Source organism: Ovis aries, chromosome 8 (genome assembly GCF_016772045.2).
Source record: "Ovis aries strain OAR_USU_Benz2616 breed Rambouillet chromosome 8, ARS-UI_Ramb_v3.0, whole genome shotgun sequence".
NCBI lineage: Eukaryota > Metazoa > Chordata > Mammalia > Artiodactyla > Bovidae > Ovis > Ovis aries.
In genome coordinates, this window is record NC_056061.1 from 17,216,870 (window position 1) to 17,231,490 (window position 14,621).

Sequence of the window (14,621 nt, forward strand, 5' to 3'; positions counted from 1 at the left end):
GTTATACATTACTCTGATACTGTGTCCATCATTAGATTTTGAGCTACTTTTAAAAATAGATCGTAACCTCTCTGCCCAGCAAGGTCTACTTGGTTACACAAAATTCAGTTACTCTTCATAGCAACTTTATAAGATAATCTGCATTTTATGGATAAGGAAACAAAGGCCTGGAAATTTTAGGTAATGAGCTCAGTACAGTCTTAGATCCAAGAAGTTAACCAAACAATCTGACACCGAAACCATGCTCAGGATCAGTTTGTAGTAGTAAACTGCACTTTCTCTTTAACACCTAATGTTTTGCACATGGGAGGAAAGCATTTATGAAATAAGCCCAGGTGAGCATAATACTGGTGAGATAGAAGATGAAAAATATTTTTAATATCTCCAATCTCATAGCATAGTTTCCCTTTTATTAAGCTAAAACTTGAACCATTTTGGGGGGTAAGCTCAAGGGAAGAACACTAAACAAATACATGCTTTTGTAAGGCAAGCATGCTTATTTATTTGTTTATGTTCATGCACATGTACAGACTGACTCTATAATCTGATTCAATTTGGGTTTTAAATATAAGCAATCTACAGTTATCAAGAACCAAAGGTTTTTGAATTATCATTACTTATGCTGCAATTTCTCCCCAAAATCTCTATATAAAACCCTGCAGTGCACAATAAATACCATGTACCTCCATTAATATTTTTCATAATTATGATAATGAGTAAATGAATGTCTTAAATTCTCTATAAATTATATACTCTGAATCCAAAAGGAGGTAGGCAAAGGAAATTCACTTAACAAGAACTTAATGAGAACCTACTTGTTGACTCCCTGTCCTGCTCCCTGCTATGGGCAGCTACTCTCCTTTTGTAGGTAATGATAAGAAAGGAGAGAGCAGACATTCAGTAGTCTTTCCAAACTGATTTAAACCCAAGTCGTCTAGACAGCTATCAGAAGAGAGATATTCCAGCTTTCTTCAGCTTGGGCTCCTGCTGTTTCCAGAGTTTTCTTTCCAGATTTTCAGCTTATAAGAATAAATGAGACCATGTAGATGTACAATCACATGATATTCCTGCACTTTCTTGTAATGAGTCATTGGGAGAAGCAATACATTATATGACCTAAGACCCATAGGCTGAAGTTAATTTTTTAAAACGTAAGTCACATTTTTTCTTTTTCGTAACCTTATTTTTGTTCTGTATGTACCTTCTACCCCACCGCCAGCTATTCTGAGACCTTTTTCCTAACATAGAACTAATTACATGTTCCCTGAACTTCTATAAATTTCATTCATTTTCATGTGTTTATTTCATTCAACTTCAGGAGAGAACATAGGTAGATCCTCGATTCCATTAGGCTAAATTTCAAATGTACTCATGGACTGCCTCTTTTTCTTTTCTTTCTTTCTTTCTTTTTTTTTTTTTAACTGCCTCTTTTTCTTTGTTAAAATATAAATCATTCCACAGTTCCTTTTTTTTCTTCTTCTTGTCAGGAAGGTTCCTGTAGGCCTGATTGACTTCTAGTTTCTGCTGAGTTTACTATACTAGCTGCTTGTTTTCTGTTCACTCTAAACATCAGATTCCATCATCAATTGCTTGTTTAATTTTTTTCCTACTCTTATATCTTCCTGGAGTAATTTCCCTATAAAAATGTTTCTGTTTTTCACATTATCTTCTAATCCTTATTTCCCACTAGTCTTTTGTGACCTAATAATTATGTAATTAAGTATGTTCCAGGTATATTCTTCCTGGTTTTGTTCTCCGGTGTTGATAATATGGGTTCCTAGGTGGCGCTAGTGGTGAAGAACCCACCTGCCATTGTAGGAAACATACGAATGATGAGTTCCATCCCTAGGTTGGAGAGATTGCCTGGAGGAGAGGATGGCAACCCACTCCAGTATTCTTGCCCGGAGAATCCCAGGACACAGGAGCCTGGCCAGCTGCAGTCCATTGGGTTGCAAAGAGTCAAAGATGACTGAAGCACACACACGCATACAGTGTAGAATGCATTTAATTTGAGTTGGCCACTAAATAACATATGTCTTATAGACAATATTGGAAACTGGTATGCTTTGTAACTGTAATACATTTTGGCTAACTCTATACTTCAAATGCCTAAATTATTAGTACTTGGACTTTTAAGAGTTTTTGTTTAAGATGCCCTCTTTGTCCTTTAAATTTTGTTTTATTTTTTTCTGTTTTTCTCTGAAAGAATCCTGGCATAGCAGCAATGAGGTCATCTGGACTCATGTTTCTGGCTCCTAAATGTAGTTCAAGGGATTCTGGTTCCTTTTAGTGGGGAGAATAGCACTGGGGGCAGAATTTGAGCAAAAATGTGCCTTAGATTAACATTAACATGTTAATGTTAACATGTTTACCTGGAATGCCTTAACATTAGAGGTTCCTATGCAATATTGCTCTTTACAGCATCAGACTTTACTTCTATTACCAGTCACATCCACAGCTGGATGGTGTTGTTGCTCTGATTCTGTCTTTTCATTCTTTCTGGAGTTATTTCTCCACTGATCTCCAGTAGCATATTGGGCACCTACCGACCTGGGGACATTTTCAGTGTCCTATCTTTTTGCCTTTTCATACTGTCCATGGGGTTCTCAAGGCAAGAATACTGAAGTGGTTTGCCATCCCCTTCTCCAGTGGGCTATGTTTCATCAAAACTCTCCACCATGACCTGCCCATCTTGGGTGGCTCTATATGGCATGTCTCATAGTTTCATTGAGTTAAACAGGGCTGTGGTCCATATGATCAGATTGGTTAGTTTTCTGTGATTGTGATTTTCAGTTTGTTTGCCCTCTGATGGAGAAGGATAAGAGACTTATGGAAGCTTCCTGATGGGAGAGACTGACTGAGAGGGAAACTGAGAAATCTGTGGAAAATTCTGAAAGAGATGGGAAGACCAGACCACCTGACCTGTTTCTTGAGAAACCTGTATGCAGGTCAGGAAGCAACAGTTAGAACTGGACATGGAACAACATACTGATTCCAAATAGGAAAAGGAGTACATCAAGGCTGTATATTTTCACCCTGCTTGTTTAACTTCTATGCAGAGTACATCTTGAGAAACGCTGGGCTGGAAGAAGCACAAGCTGGAATCAAGATTTCCAGGAGAAATATCAATCACCTCAGATACGCAGATGACCCCACCCTTATGGCAGAAAGTGAAGAACTAAAAAGCCTCTTGATGAAAGTGAAAGGCATCTGGTCGCATCACTTCATGGGAACTAGATGGGAAACAGTGGAAATAGTGTCAGACTTTATTTTTTGGGGCTCCAAAATCACTGCAGATGGTGATTGCAGCCATGAAATTAAAAGATGCTTACCCCTTGGAAGGAAAGTTATGATCAATCTAGATAGCATATTTAAAAGCAGAGACATTACTTTGCCAACAAAGGTTCATCTAGTCAAGGCTATGGTTTTCCCAGTGGTCATGTATGGATGTGAGAGTTGGATTGTGAAAAAAGCTGAGCGCTGAAGAATTGATGCTTTTGAACTGTGGTGTTGGAGAAGACTCTTGAGAGTCCCTTGGACCGCAGGGAGATCCAACCTGTCCATTCTAAAGGAGATCAGCCCTGGGTGTTCTTTGGAAGGAATGATGCTGAAGCTGAAACTCCTGTGCTTTGGCCACTGCATGCAAAGAGTTGACTCATTGGAAAAGACTCTGATGCTGGGAGGGATTGGGGGCGGGAGGAGAAGGGGACGACAGAGGATGAGATGGCTGGATGGTATCACCGACTCAATGGACGTGAGTTTGAGTGAACTTCGGGAGTTGGTGATGGACAGGGAGGCCTGGCGTGCTGTGACTCATGGGGTCACAAAGAGTCGGACACAACTGAGCAACTGATATGAACTGAACTGATATACTTTTTAAAAAATTTTCCTCTGAGCATTTGATCGAGTATTGTCATTTTGTCCTGCCATTTAGATTTTATCTGTATGAGATGCCATGGAAAGTATTAAAATATGTTCTTCTTGCATTTTTTCTGCCTGTAGTCACTAGCCTGTACCTAGTACAGTAATTGAAGGGAACAACCTATTTCTTCTTGACTTATCTCTTTCTTTCATCTTCTGACTTTCATGTATTTGGTTACCATGTCTTATAGAGTTTATTCTTAAATTTTTAAAATCTGTTCTTTCTCATCCCTTTCATCTGTTACTACTTTGATTCTAGTATTAACCTTTTAGCAACTAAGTTATTGTGTGAAATATATAATCATTCTAGGAAGATTAGAAAGTATAAACAAAATGAAGAGACTGAAATTTGCCTTATAATCTCTGCAGGATAAGATTATCACTAAATTATTCTTAGCCCCAAAGAGTTAATACCTAGCATGCTATTTTCTTTTGTCAGTTCACTCAATACCATATTGTATAGAATTTCCATGTCAATAAATGTACTTACACAAAGTAATTTTAAAGTCTGCTCATTTATCTCTGGATCTGATTCCTATAACACTTTCCTTTTTCCTAGCCAGTTATGATTTCCAATATACAATAAGGAGACAAAAATCTTTAATAATTTATGTTATCTGATAATATCAAAGTGCTAGTAAATCAGCTTAAAAAAAATGAGAGACATACAGGTTTAGTACAGACTGCTCTAGGCAGAAAGAGAGATATTAAGGCACCAAAGGAAACATAAGAGGTGCTATGATGGAAGCCTGAGACCTGAAAGGAGGATCACTGATGGCGCCTAAAGGGACAAAAGCATCAATTCTGGTTTTTTTCCACTCACTTTATGCTGTGAGCACCATCATATATCGTTATTGGGCTAGCCTTAGTGGTATTCTAGTGGTTCTACCCATCATGTGATTCTGTTACCAAAGCTCCTCTTTTTTTTAGACCCTCTTCTTGACAATTAATCAAAGGGAAGAGGAATTTAGCACAATTTCTAATCTATCACCTTCTGAATCCTGAACTTCAGCTGTACTCAAAGAATACTCATAATTGCTATGTATCCATGGACTTTAGGGCACCCCTGGTGGCTCAGATGGTAAAACGTCTGCCTGCAGTGCGGGAGACCAAGGTTCAACCCCTGGATTGGGAAGATCACCTGGAGAAGGAAATGGCAACCCACTCCAGTACTGTTTCTTGGAAAATTCCATGGATGGAGGAGCCTGGTAGGCTGCAGTCCATGGGGTTGCAAAGAGTTGGACACGACTGAGCAACTTCACCTACTTACTTACTTACATGGACTTCAAATCGACCTGTCTTGTATCTGCTTATGGCTGTAAAGCAGCTGTACTTGATACATCAGATAATTTTCTAAGATTCAGTATTAATGGTGAATAATATAAGAATAAAGCATGATTTGAAATTGGCTGAGGATTTGTTTTAAATTGTGTGTGGTGGTCTAATTTATCATTACAGATTCTGCATTACTGCATTCTGCATTACTGGATGCAGAACTTACATCCAGCCTGTAAGGGGTCTAAATATTCATAATGGGAAAGAAAAGAGATTATATCTACTTTTGAAAGATGGAGTAGATGATCTTTCCCTTTTCTCTCCTACTATGTACATCTGAGATTTGTGGACATAATCCTATGTTTCATATGTGACTCTGGATTGAAAAGACAAACTGACTAGGGACCTTGGGATCCAAGGAACAAAGATGACATTTCTTGGGTTTTGTTTTTGCCTCATATATCCTAGGCTGAGTGATGAAGAATATCAATGGATGCAAGGGAAAAAATGAGGACTGGGCAATAAAAGCCTGCTCCTTCTAACCAAAGGACCAGGATAAGGGCAGTCTTACCAAGACAAAACTTGTAGAAAGTGAGCACTTTAATCTAGCCAGACACCACTGTAGAAGTCTTGCAAACAAGACTTGGGTTGCAGCCTGCACTTCTCTTCTCACCTGACAGTGATGAGACACCCTGCCTCTCCCTGATAGGTGGTGTCAGGGAGACCTAAGTAGAGAGTCAGGACTTTCACCATCACCCGGTGGTAAAGAGGCCACAAACTCTACTTTCTTTCCCTCCACTCATGTATCTGTTTCACACATGAAAGGTGTGGTATATTCTGAATAATCAAGTGTTCAAGCAGCAAACATCTGGTGGTTGTATGCAGGATAACGATCAGGAAAAAACTGAGCACATAGTGTGATTTCCTTGTGATCTGAGGATGTGCCAGCAGTGATAAAGACAAAAGAATTAAAGAGTGAATCCTGGAGAAACCATGCCTATTTACAAACACTGAATTTTTTGGAACCTGCTGCTGTTGTGATGGCAATGCCCAAGGGAAAATACACTTATCCCTGAACAATCTGCCTTTGGTTTTTCCACAGCAGTAAAACCCAGGTCCTCTTTTATCATATAGATACCATAAACTTTGGTTTTATAGTCTACTGATGTCATAGTCCAACCCTAGGGACTGAGTATAATTAAAAGGAGATGGTTTCTAATTTAAAATCCTTTATAGAGATTCCAAGTCTGTCATTCAAAATAAAAATCCACCTAAAACAATATTCAACAGTTTACTTTCTAGATAGCAATATCCTGGAGTTAATGTACTCTTAAAAGTTAAGAAATGTTTTATGTGAATTAATTTCCTGGAGTCTCAGATAATGGAATTTCTAGTGAACTGACAGGTAGTGAGTTGTGCTGATAGCCATGTTAGTAATTATGCAGTTTTGTTGTTGTCATTGTTAGAGAGATGGTGCCAATAAATTGTAACTGTGGGTTCACCTACCACATGTGAATTGGTTTTTAACATTGTTTCATGACTGTAGTTTATCTCTCAAAATATTTGGAAGTACATAGTGCTGTTTGGATTGCTGGGCAAAACAAATATATTGGAATCAATAGAAATTATGAACTTTCTCTGGTTGATTCAGTGATGTCATCTTTATATAGGATGCATAAATTACTTTATAAGCCTCCAATATATTATGATCTAATAGCATAATTTCATATTTCAGAATCAGTAGTATGCCTTGTAAAGTCTGAAGTTAGCCTGGTGACTCAAGTTTCAAATGTTTTATTGTTTTAGCACCTTCACAGATGTGTGTTTTCTCTTCACTGACATATTTCTAACTGTCTGATGGCTGAACCTGATCCTGTTCACTGCTTTTCTCATGCCAGCAGTCACACACTTCTCTTCACCTGATTTCTGAAAAATTATAATCTTAAGAGACAGCATTTTGTGACTTATAAACGAACACATAGAAGTTGAAAGCTCTCACTGAAAGGCTATTATTTACATATAGGTTCATAGAAAAGAAACCACTTGAAAGATTTCTCCAAAAGTGGGAGTATTTGGGCTTATGTGTGTGAAGATAGAACCAATCTATAAATAATCTACAATACTAGTGTTCTTTCTGATCCTTAACTATTGCATTTTCATGTTTAAATATTTAAATATTTCAACTTGAAATCAATATGAATAGAGTTCCACAAATTTTAAAAAAAAATTCATTTTTATCTAGAGATGTTGCTTAAGCTGTATCATGAGATGTAGCTTGTTAGACCTGTAGTTGTTGGAAAGCATATGTTATCCCTCTTTGACTTTACATTTCTGGCATGTTGAACACTAACTTTTCCTCATGAATTATATCTTAAAATGCTCTTAGATGTGATAAAGGGTACATTCAGTTAACATGTGTCACAGTCAATATCCTGAATATAACCAGGGCACAAGTTTTAAAAGTGACTAGAACTTACTTGCCCTAATTACAAGCATATCAGTTACTCTTCAGATACATTTATTTCCAGCAAAAATAATTCTAAATTGCATATTCATTATAATTCACTTGGTTATATCCATTTTGGCGGTAATATATGCAAATATTTATATACTGTTACATTGACAGGCATCTTTTTTTCAACTTTTCTTTGAATTAATAAACTTTTAGAGCAATTTTAGATTCACAGCAAAATTGAGCAGGAAATACAGAAAGTTCTTGCATATTCTCTCCTTACACATTTAAAACCTCCCCAACTAACAACATCTCATACCAGAGTGGTATACTTGTCACAACTGATGAAACTACATTGACATGTCATTATCATCAAGAGTCCATAGTTTATATTAGGGTTCACTCTTGATGTTTCACATTCTATGAATTTTAGCAGATGTCATAATGATGACATGTATCTACCACTGTAGTGTCTTACAAAAGAGTTTCACTGCCCTAGAAATTCTCTGCTCTGCCTATTCATCCCTCCCTCTTTACAGCTCCTGCCTATCTTACCTTTGATTTGTTTACCCTGAACAGATTAGGTCTGTTGTCAAGTATATAAAACATATAAAATGTGCTTTTGAAAGGGATGTGAGCTATGCATTGATTCTGGTCTTGAAGTTCATGTGATGTTTTTTCTGCAGGTATGAATAATGATGGTAAGATATTGTAGCCTAATTTGTGATAATTTTTTTCTGAATTGAAATCATTTAGAAAATTCTGAAGTAATCCTTAGAGGATCTAAAGATAACAGATGGTCCTTTTCCAGTTTCACATTGAATAGGTTTGCAGTGAAGCTATTTAAAATTTAATTTACATGGGAAAGATTGTTGTGAATATTAAAACGATATGTTTTGAATTGGCTCCCCTCAAGAGCATAATTGTGAAGAAGTTCTAATGACTTTTACCTACTGGTCTGTGATTTAAAGATACAGTATCATGTATGATTCTTGACCTTTAATATCCTAATTATTCTCTTGTTTATTACAGCTTTAGTAGAATTGCTTGAAAAATTTGTACTTCATCTTTCTGAAAGCCCATCTGAATGCTACTTCCCTTCAGTGGAATATACAGGTACAATTTAAACATTTTGAATTTTGGAAAGTGCTTGGTATGCAAATAGATAATGTTTCATAGACAAGTGTAATTCGATGCAAATATACACAAGGTTTTCCATTCTTAAAATCTCTCACTTTGGGTTATATACATACCAGATATCTTCTCATCTTTTCTGTGCAAATATCTCTGTTTCCTCGTTACTTTCTAGCTTTGCTGTTGTTGTTAACTCTTTTTTTTTTTTTTCCTTCTGTCTACCCATTGAAATTTGTTTTTCCTAATGGCAGTATCTTCTGTTCTTCAGGTTTTATCCACTGTCTCATAGTGATCTCATCTGTTTATACTGTTTTATTTTGCATACCTTATATATTGATGACTTCTAAGTTTATCTCTTCTACTCAAATATCCATAAGCTTCATTCTCATATTTCCAGATACTTGATAGGCAAACATCACCTGAATGTGCTGAAGAACCCTCAGGCTCAAAATGTCCAACAAGAGCATTACTTTATCAGACCTCATTGAGATACTTCCTCCACCGACACTATTTTGGTGGGCATCTAAACCAGCTTCCCGCCTAGTCAGCAAACCATAGTCTATGTTCTTAATATATTTCAAATTTATCCCCTTACCTCTATCTCTCCTCTTCTTTGTGTTACTTTAAGCCACCGTTACTTTTTGCCTAGGTTATTGCAACATTGTCTTTACCTCATTTCTCTAATTGGAGTCTCATTTTTTTTTTCAGAAGTAGTATTTATGTTGCTTTCAGAATGATATAGGAAGTGTAAATCTGACCTCTTTATTCGTCTACCTTTTAGAAGTTTACCATGGACCACTGCATGCAGTTTAAGATTCTTATCATGACACCCAAGGCCTTAGGTTACTGTTCTTCTTTCTTCTCTAGCATCATCCCCTTTTCTCCATGCCTCATTTGTTTTTCAAAACACTAAACTGTTAGCAGCATTGCCAGCCTCACCCTCTCTTCTCCAGATACACATTCATTTATTCAGCAAATCGATATTTTCCTCTACTATATAATAGAATCGCTCAAAGCACTTAGACACATCAATGAACAAAAGAGAGGAAAAAAGTCTTGCCTTGATAGAGTTTACCTTTTTATTGGGAGATAGACAGTAGATAAGTAAAACATCCGGTATGTCAAGTGGTATGGTGGTAAGTGAGAAATGCACAGCAGGGAAGGGATCTACGAAGTGCTGGTTGCTGTTGGAGGTTCCAATGTTAAATAGTGTTTGGACCAGCAGAAGTTGGCAGCAAGATATATGAATGTTTTCAGAGAAAATTCCAGCAGTTAACTAGGAAGGAGACCGGTATAGGTCAAAAAGAGTAAGGGGGACAATTTTTGGTGTTGAAGTTAGAGAGGATGATATGTGGATGGAAGGCAGATGGGTGCACACTGCATGGCTTGTGGGATCTTAGATCCCTGACCAGGCGTTGAATCTGCGCCCTCGGCAATGAAAGCACAGTCTTGACCACTGGACTTCTGGGGAAGTCCCTGATAGAGGGATTTTAAAGTTATTGCAGAATCTTGAACATAGGAGTGACATCCTCAGATTTACATTTTTAAAATATCACTGTGGCTGCTGTATTGGGAAAAGACTGAAGTACAAGGAAGATGAGTTAGGAGGCTATTGAAAACATAATGATGAAAATTGGCAATGGCTTGGATGGGGATGTCAGTGGAGCTGGTCAAAAGTATTTGGATTCTAGCTCAGATGGTAAAGCGTACACTTGCAATTCAGGAGACCCAGGTTCAATCCCTGGATCAGGAAGATCCCCTGGAGAAGGAAATGGCAACCCACTCTGGTATTCTTGCCTGGATAATCCCATGGACAGAGGAGCCTGGTGGGCTACTTTCCATGGGCTGAAAAAGTCAGACATGACTGAGTGACTAACACACACACACACACGGATTCTAGGTATATTTTGAAAATAGGACCGACAGAACAGGCTGACAGACAGAAGATAGAGTGAGAAAGAGGGGTCAAAGACCTAAGTTAGTGATCTGAGCCACTGAAAGGGTGGATTATCAAACACTGAGATAGAGAAGAATGCGTGAAGAATAAGGTTCAGAGAGGAGATTAGGAGCTTGCTTTTATGTTATATTTTGAATACTTGTTACACATTTAAGTAGACATGCTCTGTACATGTTGGCTGTTTGAATCTGGAATTTAGGGGGAAAGTATGGGTTGAAAATACCAATTACTAAATCTTCAGCTTACTGTATAAAACTAATACACACCTCTTTGTCCTGTTTTTCTCGTATTCTGACTTAATGTCTAATCCTTCATGTGGCAGCACACTCCTGTAGGGTAGTTTCTGTGTCTTACTGATCTAGTCCTCTGCACCTAGAGTAACAATAATAATTGTTTGACAAAAAAGGAAAGAATGGAATGAAGGGTAAGAGCTTTGTATACTGTGTCAGTGAATTTAATTTACTCTATTGCCTATTAAAAATGAAAACGTTTAAGATTTTGGACCAGAAGCTTTACTTGATTCATCCGTTCTTTAGGATGATTAATTTAGTAACTATGTAAAGGATGAGGTAGAGGGAAGAACTGAACTTTCCCAAAGGTGACTATCCAGTAGGTGAAGACACTGTGAAGAAAGCAGAGAGGCAGCCTAGATTCACAGTAATAGACCATCATGGGATATTGCCCCTCTTCCTCATAAGACTAACATGACTTTTCTGTTTGCTGAAGAAACCATCCTTCAAATATGCATTTACTCAAGTTAAACATAATGTTTCAAATCTCCATAGAAAGAAAGAAAATTTTAAAGATATATTCTCAGTCTGGGTTACTTATTTTTTTTAACTCTATGATTCATCACTGCCCAAACATATCCAGTGCATTCGTATCATTGAACCTGTTGTGCTCCTAGTGTTCATTCTGGATAAACTTTCTTCCTCATGACATCCATGCGATGATGTCCAACTACTGTAAAGCTGCAGCTAGAATGTCACCTTCCCTCTTTCTCCCAATCATAAGTCCCTCCTCTGTGCTCCTATTGCATTCATCTTAAACTACCAATCTGATATTTATCACATTGTGCTTTCCTGGTGGCTCAGTTGGTAAAGAAGCCACCTGCAATGCAGGAGACCGGATTTACTCCCTGGGTTGGAGAGATCCCGTGGAGAGGGAAATGGCAACCCACTCTAGTATTCTTCCCTGGAGAATCCCATGGACAGAGGAGCCCAGTGGGCTACAGTCCATGGAGTAGCAAAAAGTCGGACAGGACTAAACAACTGAACACACGTATGACTAATTTAAAGTATTTCATTAGTCTCAAATGCCTCTTTATCTTTAATACAGCTTTTGAGATATTTTGTTAGATTAATTATCCATACCATTAAATAACATCTATGTTCACACAGTACATCTGTATAATAATTCTAAATCTGGTGTGATTTACAAGTACACATATATGTAATTAAATCATAGTGACATCTAATGCAGATTTGGGAAAGGGATAAAAGTGATCATAAGAAAATGAAAGCAAAGAAATGAGAGGAAAACACACGGTAGAATAAAACAGAAATTAAGGTAGGTGAAGAGAACTGATACCTTGCTTCCTGCTTGTGAGTGGAATAATGCACCGAGGCATCTGATGTGCATTATATTGTTCAACCCTGGAACTACCCTTGAACAATGTGATTTTGAACTGTGGAGGTTCAGCATGCAGATTTTTTTTTTCCAATAAATACCTACTACAGTACCACCAAATCCATGGTTTGCTGAATCCATTGATGTAGAGCTGAGGATATGGAAGGCCAATTATAAAGTTATACTTGAATTTTTACCTGCTGCATGGGGTTGGCACCCTAACCCTTGCATTGTTCAAGGATCAGCTGTATTCTGTGAGAGCAGGTGTATAATCATCACATTTAAAAATTGGGAAACTGAGATTCAGAGGGAAGAAATTAGGACTAATGAAGAAAATTCTGAAGAAAACTGTCTGTGAAGAAATTACAACTTTATGAACAAACCTGAAAAAGTATGTGAAAAAACATACAGGGATTAATGATCAAGTCTGTAAGAGAGGAAATAAGTAAGAAGTGGTAATCATGGAAATTTGAATGGCCAGAGGGGCTATCTTCAGTAATATAATCTTCAAATTGTACAGCTCTCTTTGGTACATTGTTCTATTGGGTTATATGTTCTGTAGATAATCTAAAATTAACATTATGTTGTATATGTTATCTAAATATTCAGCAAGGCTGATTGCTCAGTGTGCATGCATTTACTACCCTCTGTTATATTTCTAAATTATGATGAAGAGATCTCAGATGTTGGCTTTACTGAATGTATTATCTAGGCAGTTGTTGTTGTTTAGTCACTAAGTTATGTCCAACTCTCTGTGACCCCATGGACTGTAGCCCACCAGTCTCCTCTGTCCTTGAGATTTCCCAGGCAAGAATACTGGAGTGGGTTGCCATTTCCTGCTCCAGGGGATCTTCCTGACCCAGGGATGGAACATGTGTCTCCTGCATTGCAGGCAGATTCTTTACCACTGAGCTACTGGGGAAGCCTGTTATCTAGGCAGATAAACCCTGAATGTGAATTTAAATACTTAAGAGGCTCCAGGTAAACAACTATCCAGTGGTGTTTCAGAGAATGAATGAAAATAAAGTGGCTTCCTGTTGATTGATTACTATTTATTATTATGACATGTGCTAAGTTTGTTGCTAGTATTGTTTTCTTCTCATGGCTTTAGATATCCCCGTCCTTTATCGTTAATTTTTTGGCTAGTGAAACAATGGTTTGCAATCACAAACTTTTACTCTATTTACTTTAAGTAAACAAAAACCATGTTTTGATATAAAAGATGTTTCAAAGCAGTCGCTAGATAGATATATTTAGTGTTTTTTCATGTTTCTTGAAATGAGAAATTGATTGGCTTTTAAAAAATGACAGCTTGCTAAACCCTAAGGTAGCTGAAATTAGAATAACACAGTTATCCATCTGTTGTTAGCTCCCTCAGGATTTCAATCCATTATAAAATTTGCAAATCTGGAAAAATCAAATTAGTTTGGCTGTTTATCCCCTTAAAGAAAGAGGAGAGAACAAACAGATAAAAGTTCTGCACATTTGCAGTTTGTAACTCCACACAGGTGCCTTTCCAAGTCCTAACAGACATTAACTATTTGTCAGCTCATTTTCCTGGAACGTGTTGGAGATTTTTCCTTCTATAATTGCTTCTTTAAAATGATAAATTAAGTAATCCTTTCAGGGTGGTAAATATTTCAATTTTATCCTTTTTCTCTTTATGTTAAACAAAATTTTGGAAAAATATCAGGGAACTTTGCATTGTTTCACCTTTCCATTATTAAAATATTTTAAAATTTATTATATACAGTTAAATATCCATTATACTTTCTTTTGATATTCAGCAAATATGCTCTTTTCTGTCTTAATTTTATGGAGGATATTTGTGAGTGTGCTAGATAATCGCAAGGAGGTATATAATATGAATGACCCTGTCCGCAAGGAGGGGGGAAATAGAGCATGTATCTAAAATGATGAATTGAATTTAATTTGCAGCACATGGTAAATAGAAAGTAAAGAAATGGAAAACTGACATTTCTCAGCTGGCTGCTTTGTTTCAGGCAATGTACTAGAACGATTAGGTTAGCTTTTTGAGTTGAGATTTTGTCAAATGAGGGATTGTGTGGTAATGCCATAGGTATTCAGTGGAGAGTGATCGGTGTTAACTAATATCATAGTGGAAAAATAAAGGAAAAAACAATGATAGAACTGCCTCCTGGGCTATGACAGCTGAAAGAAATAGGAAAGGGAAAGAGTCTTGCAGGCAAGGGCAATTGTGTAATCAATGACATGAAAAAGAATAACACTTTT

General features: G+C 37.1%; 1 protein-coding gene across 3 annotated transcripts in view; it reads left to right on the forward strand.

The window, feature by feature from the left end:
- TBC1D32 (TBC1 domain family member 32) overlaps positions 1-14,621 on the forward strand; it is a 198,437-nt gene that overhangs the window by 136,694 nt on the left and 47,122 nt on the right. For all 3 annotated transcript variants that reach the window (XM_004011160.6, XM_015097326.4, XM_060419209.1), the window contains one exon: positions 8,681-8,764. In XM_004011160.6, the coding sequence (XP_004011209.4) occupies positions 8,681-8,764 (84 nt within the window). The remainder of the gene's footprint in view (positions 1-8,680; positions 8,765-14,621) is intronic.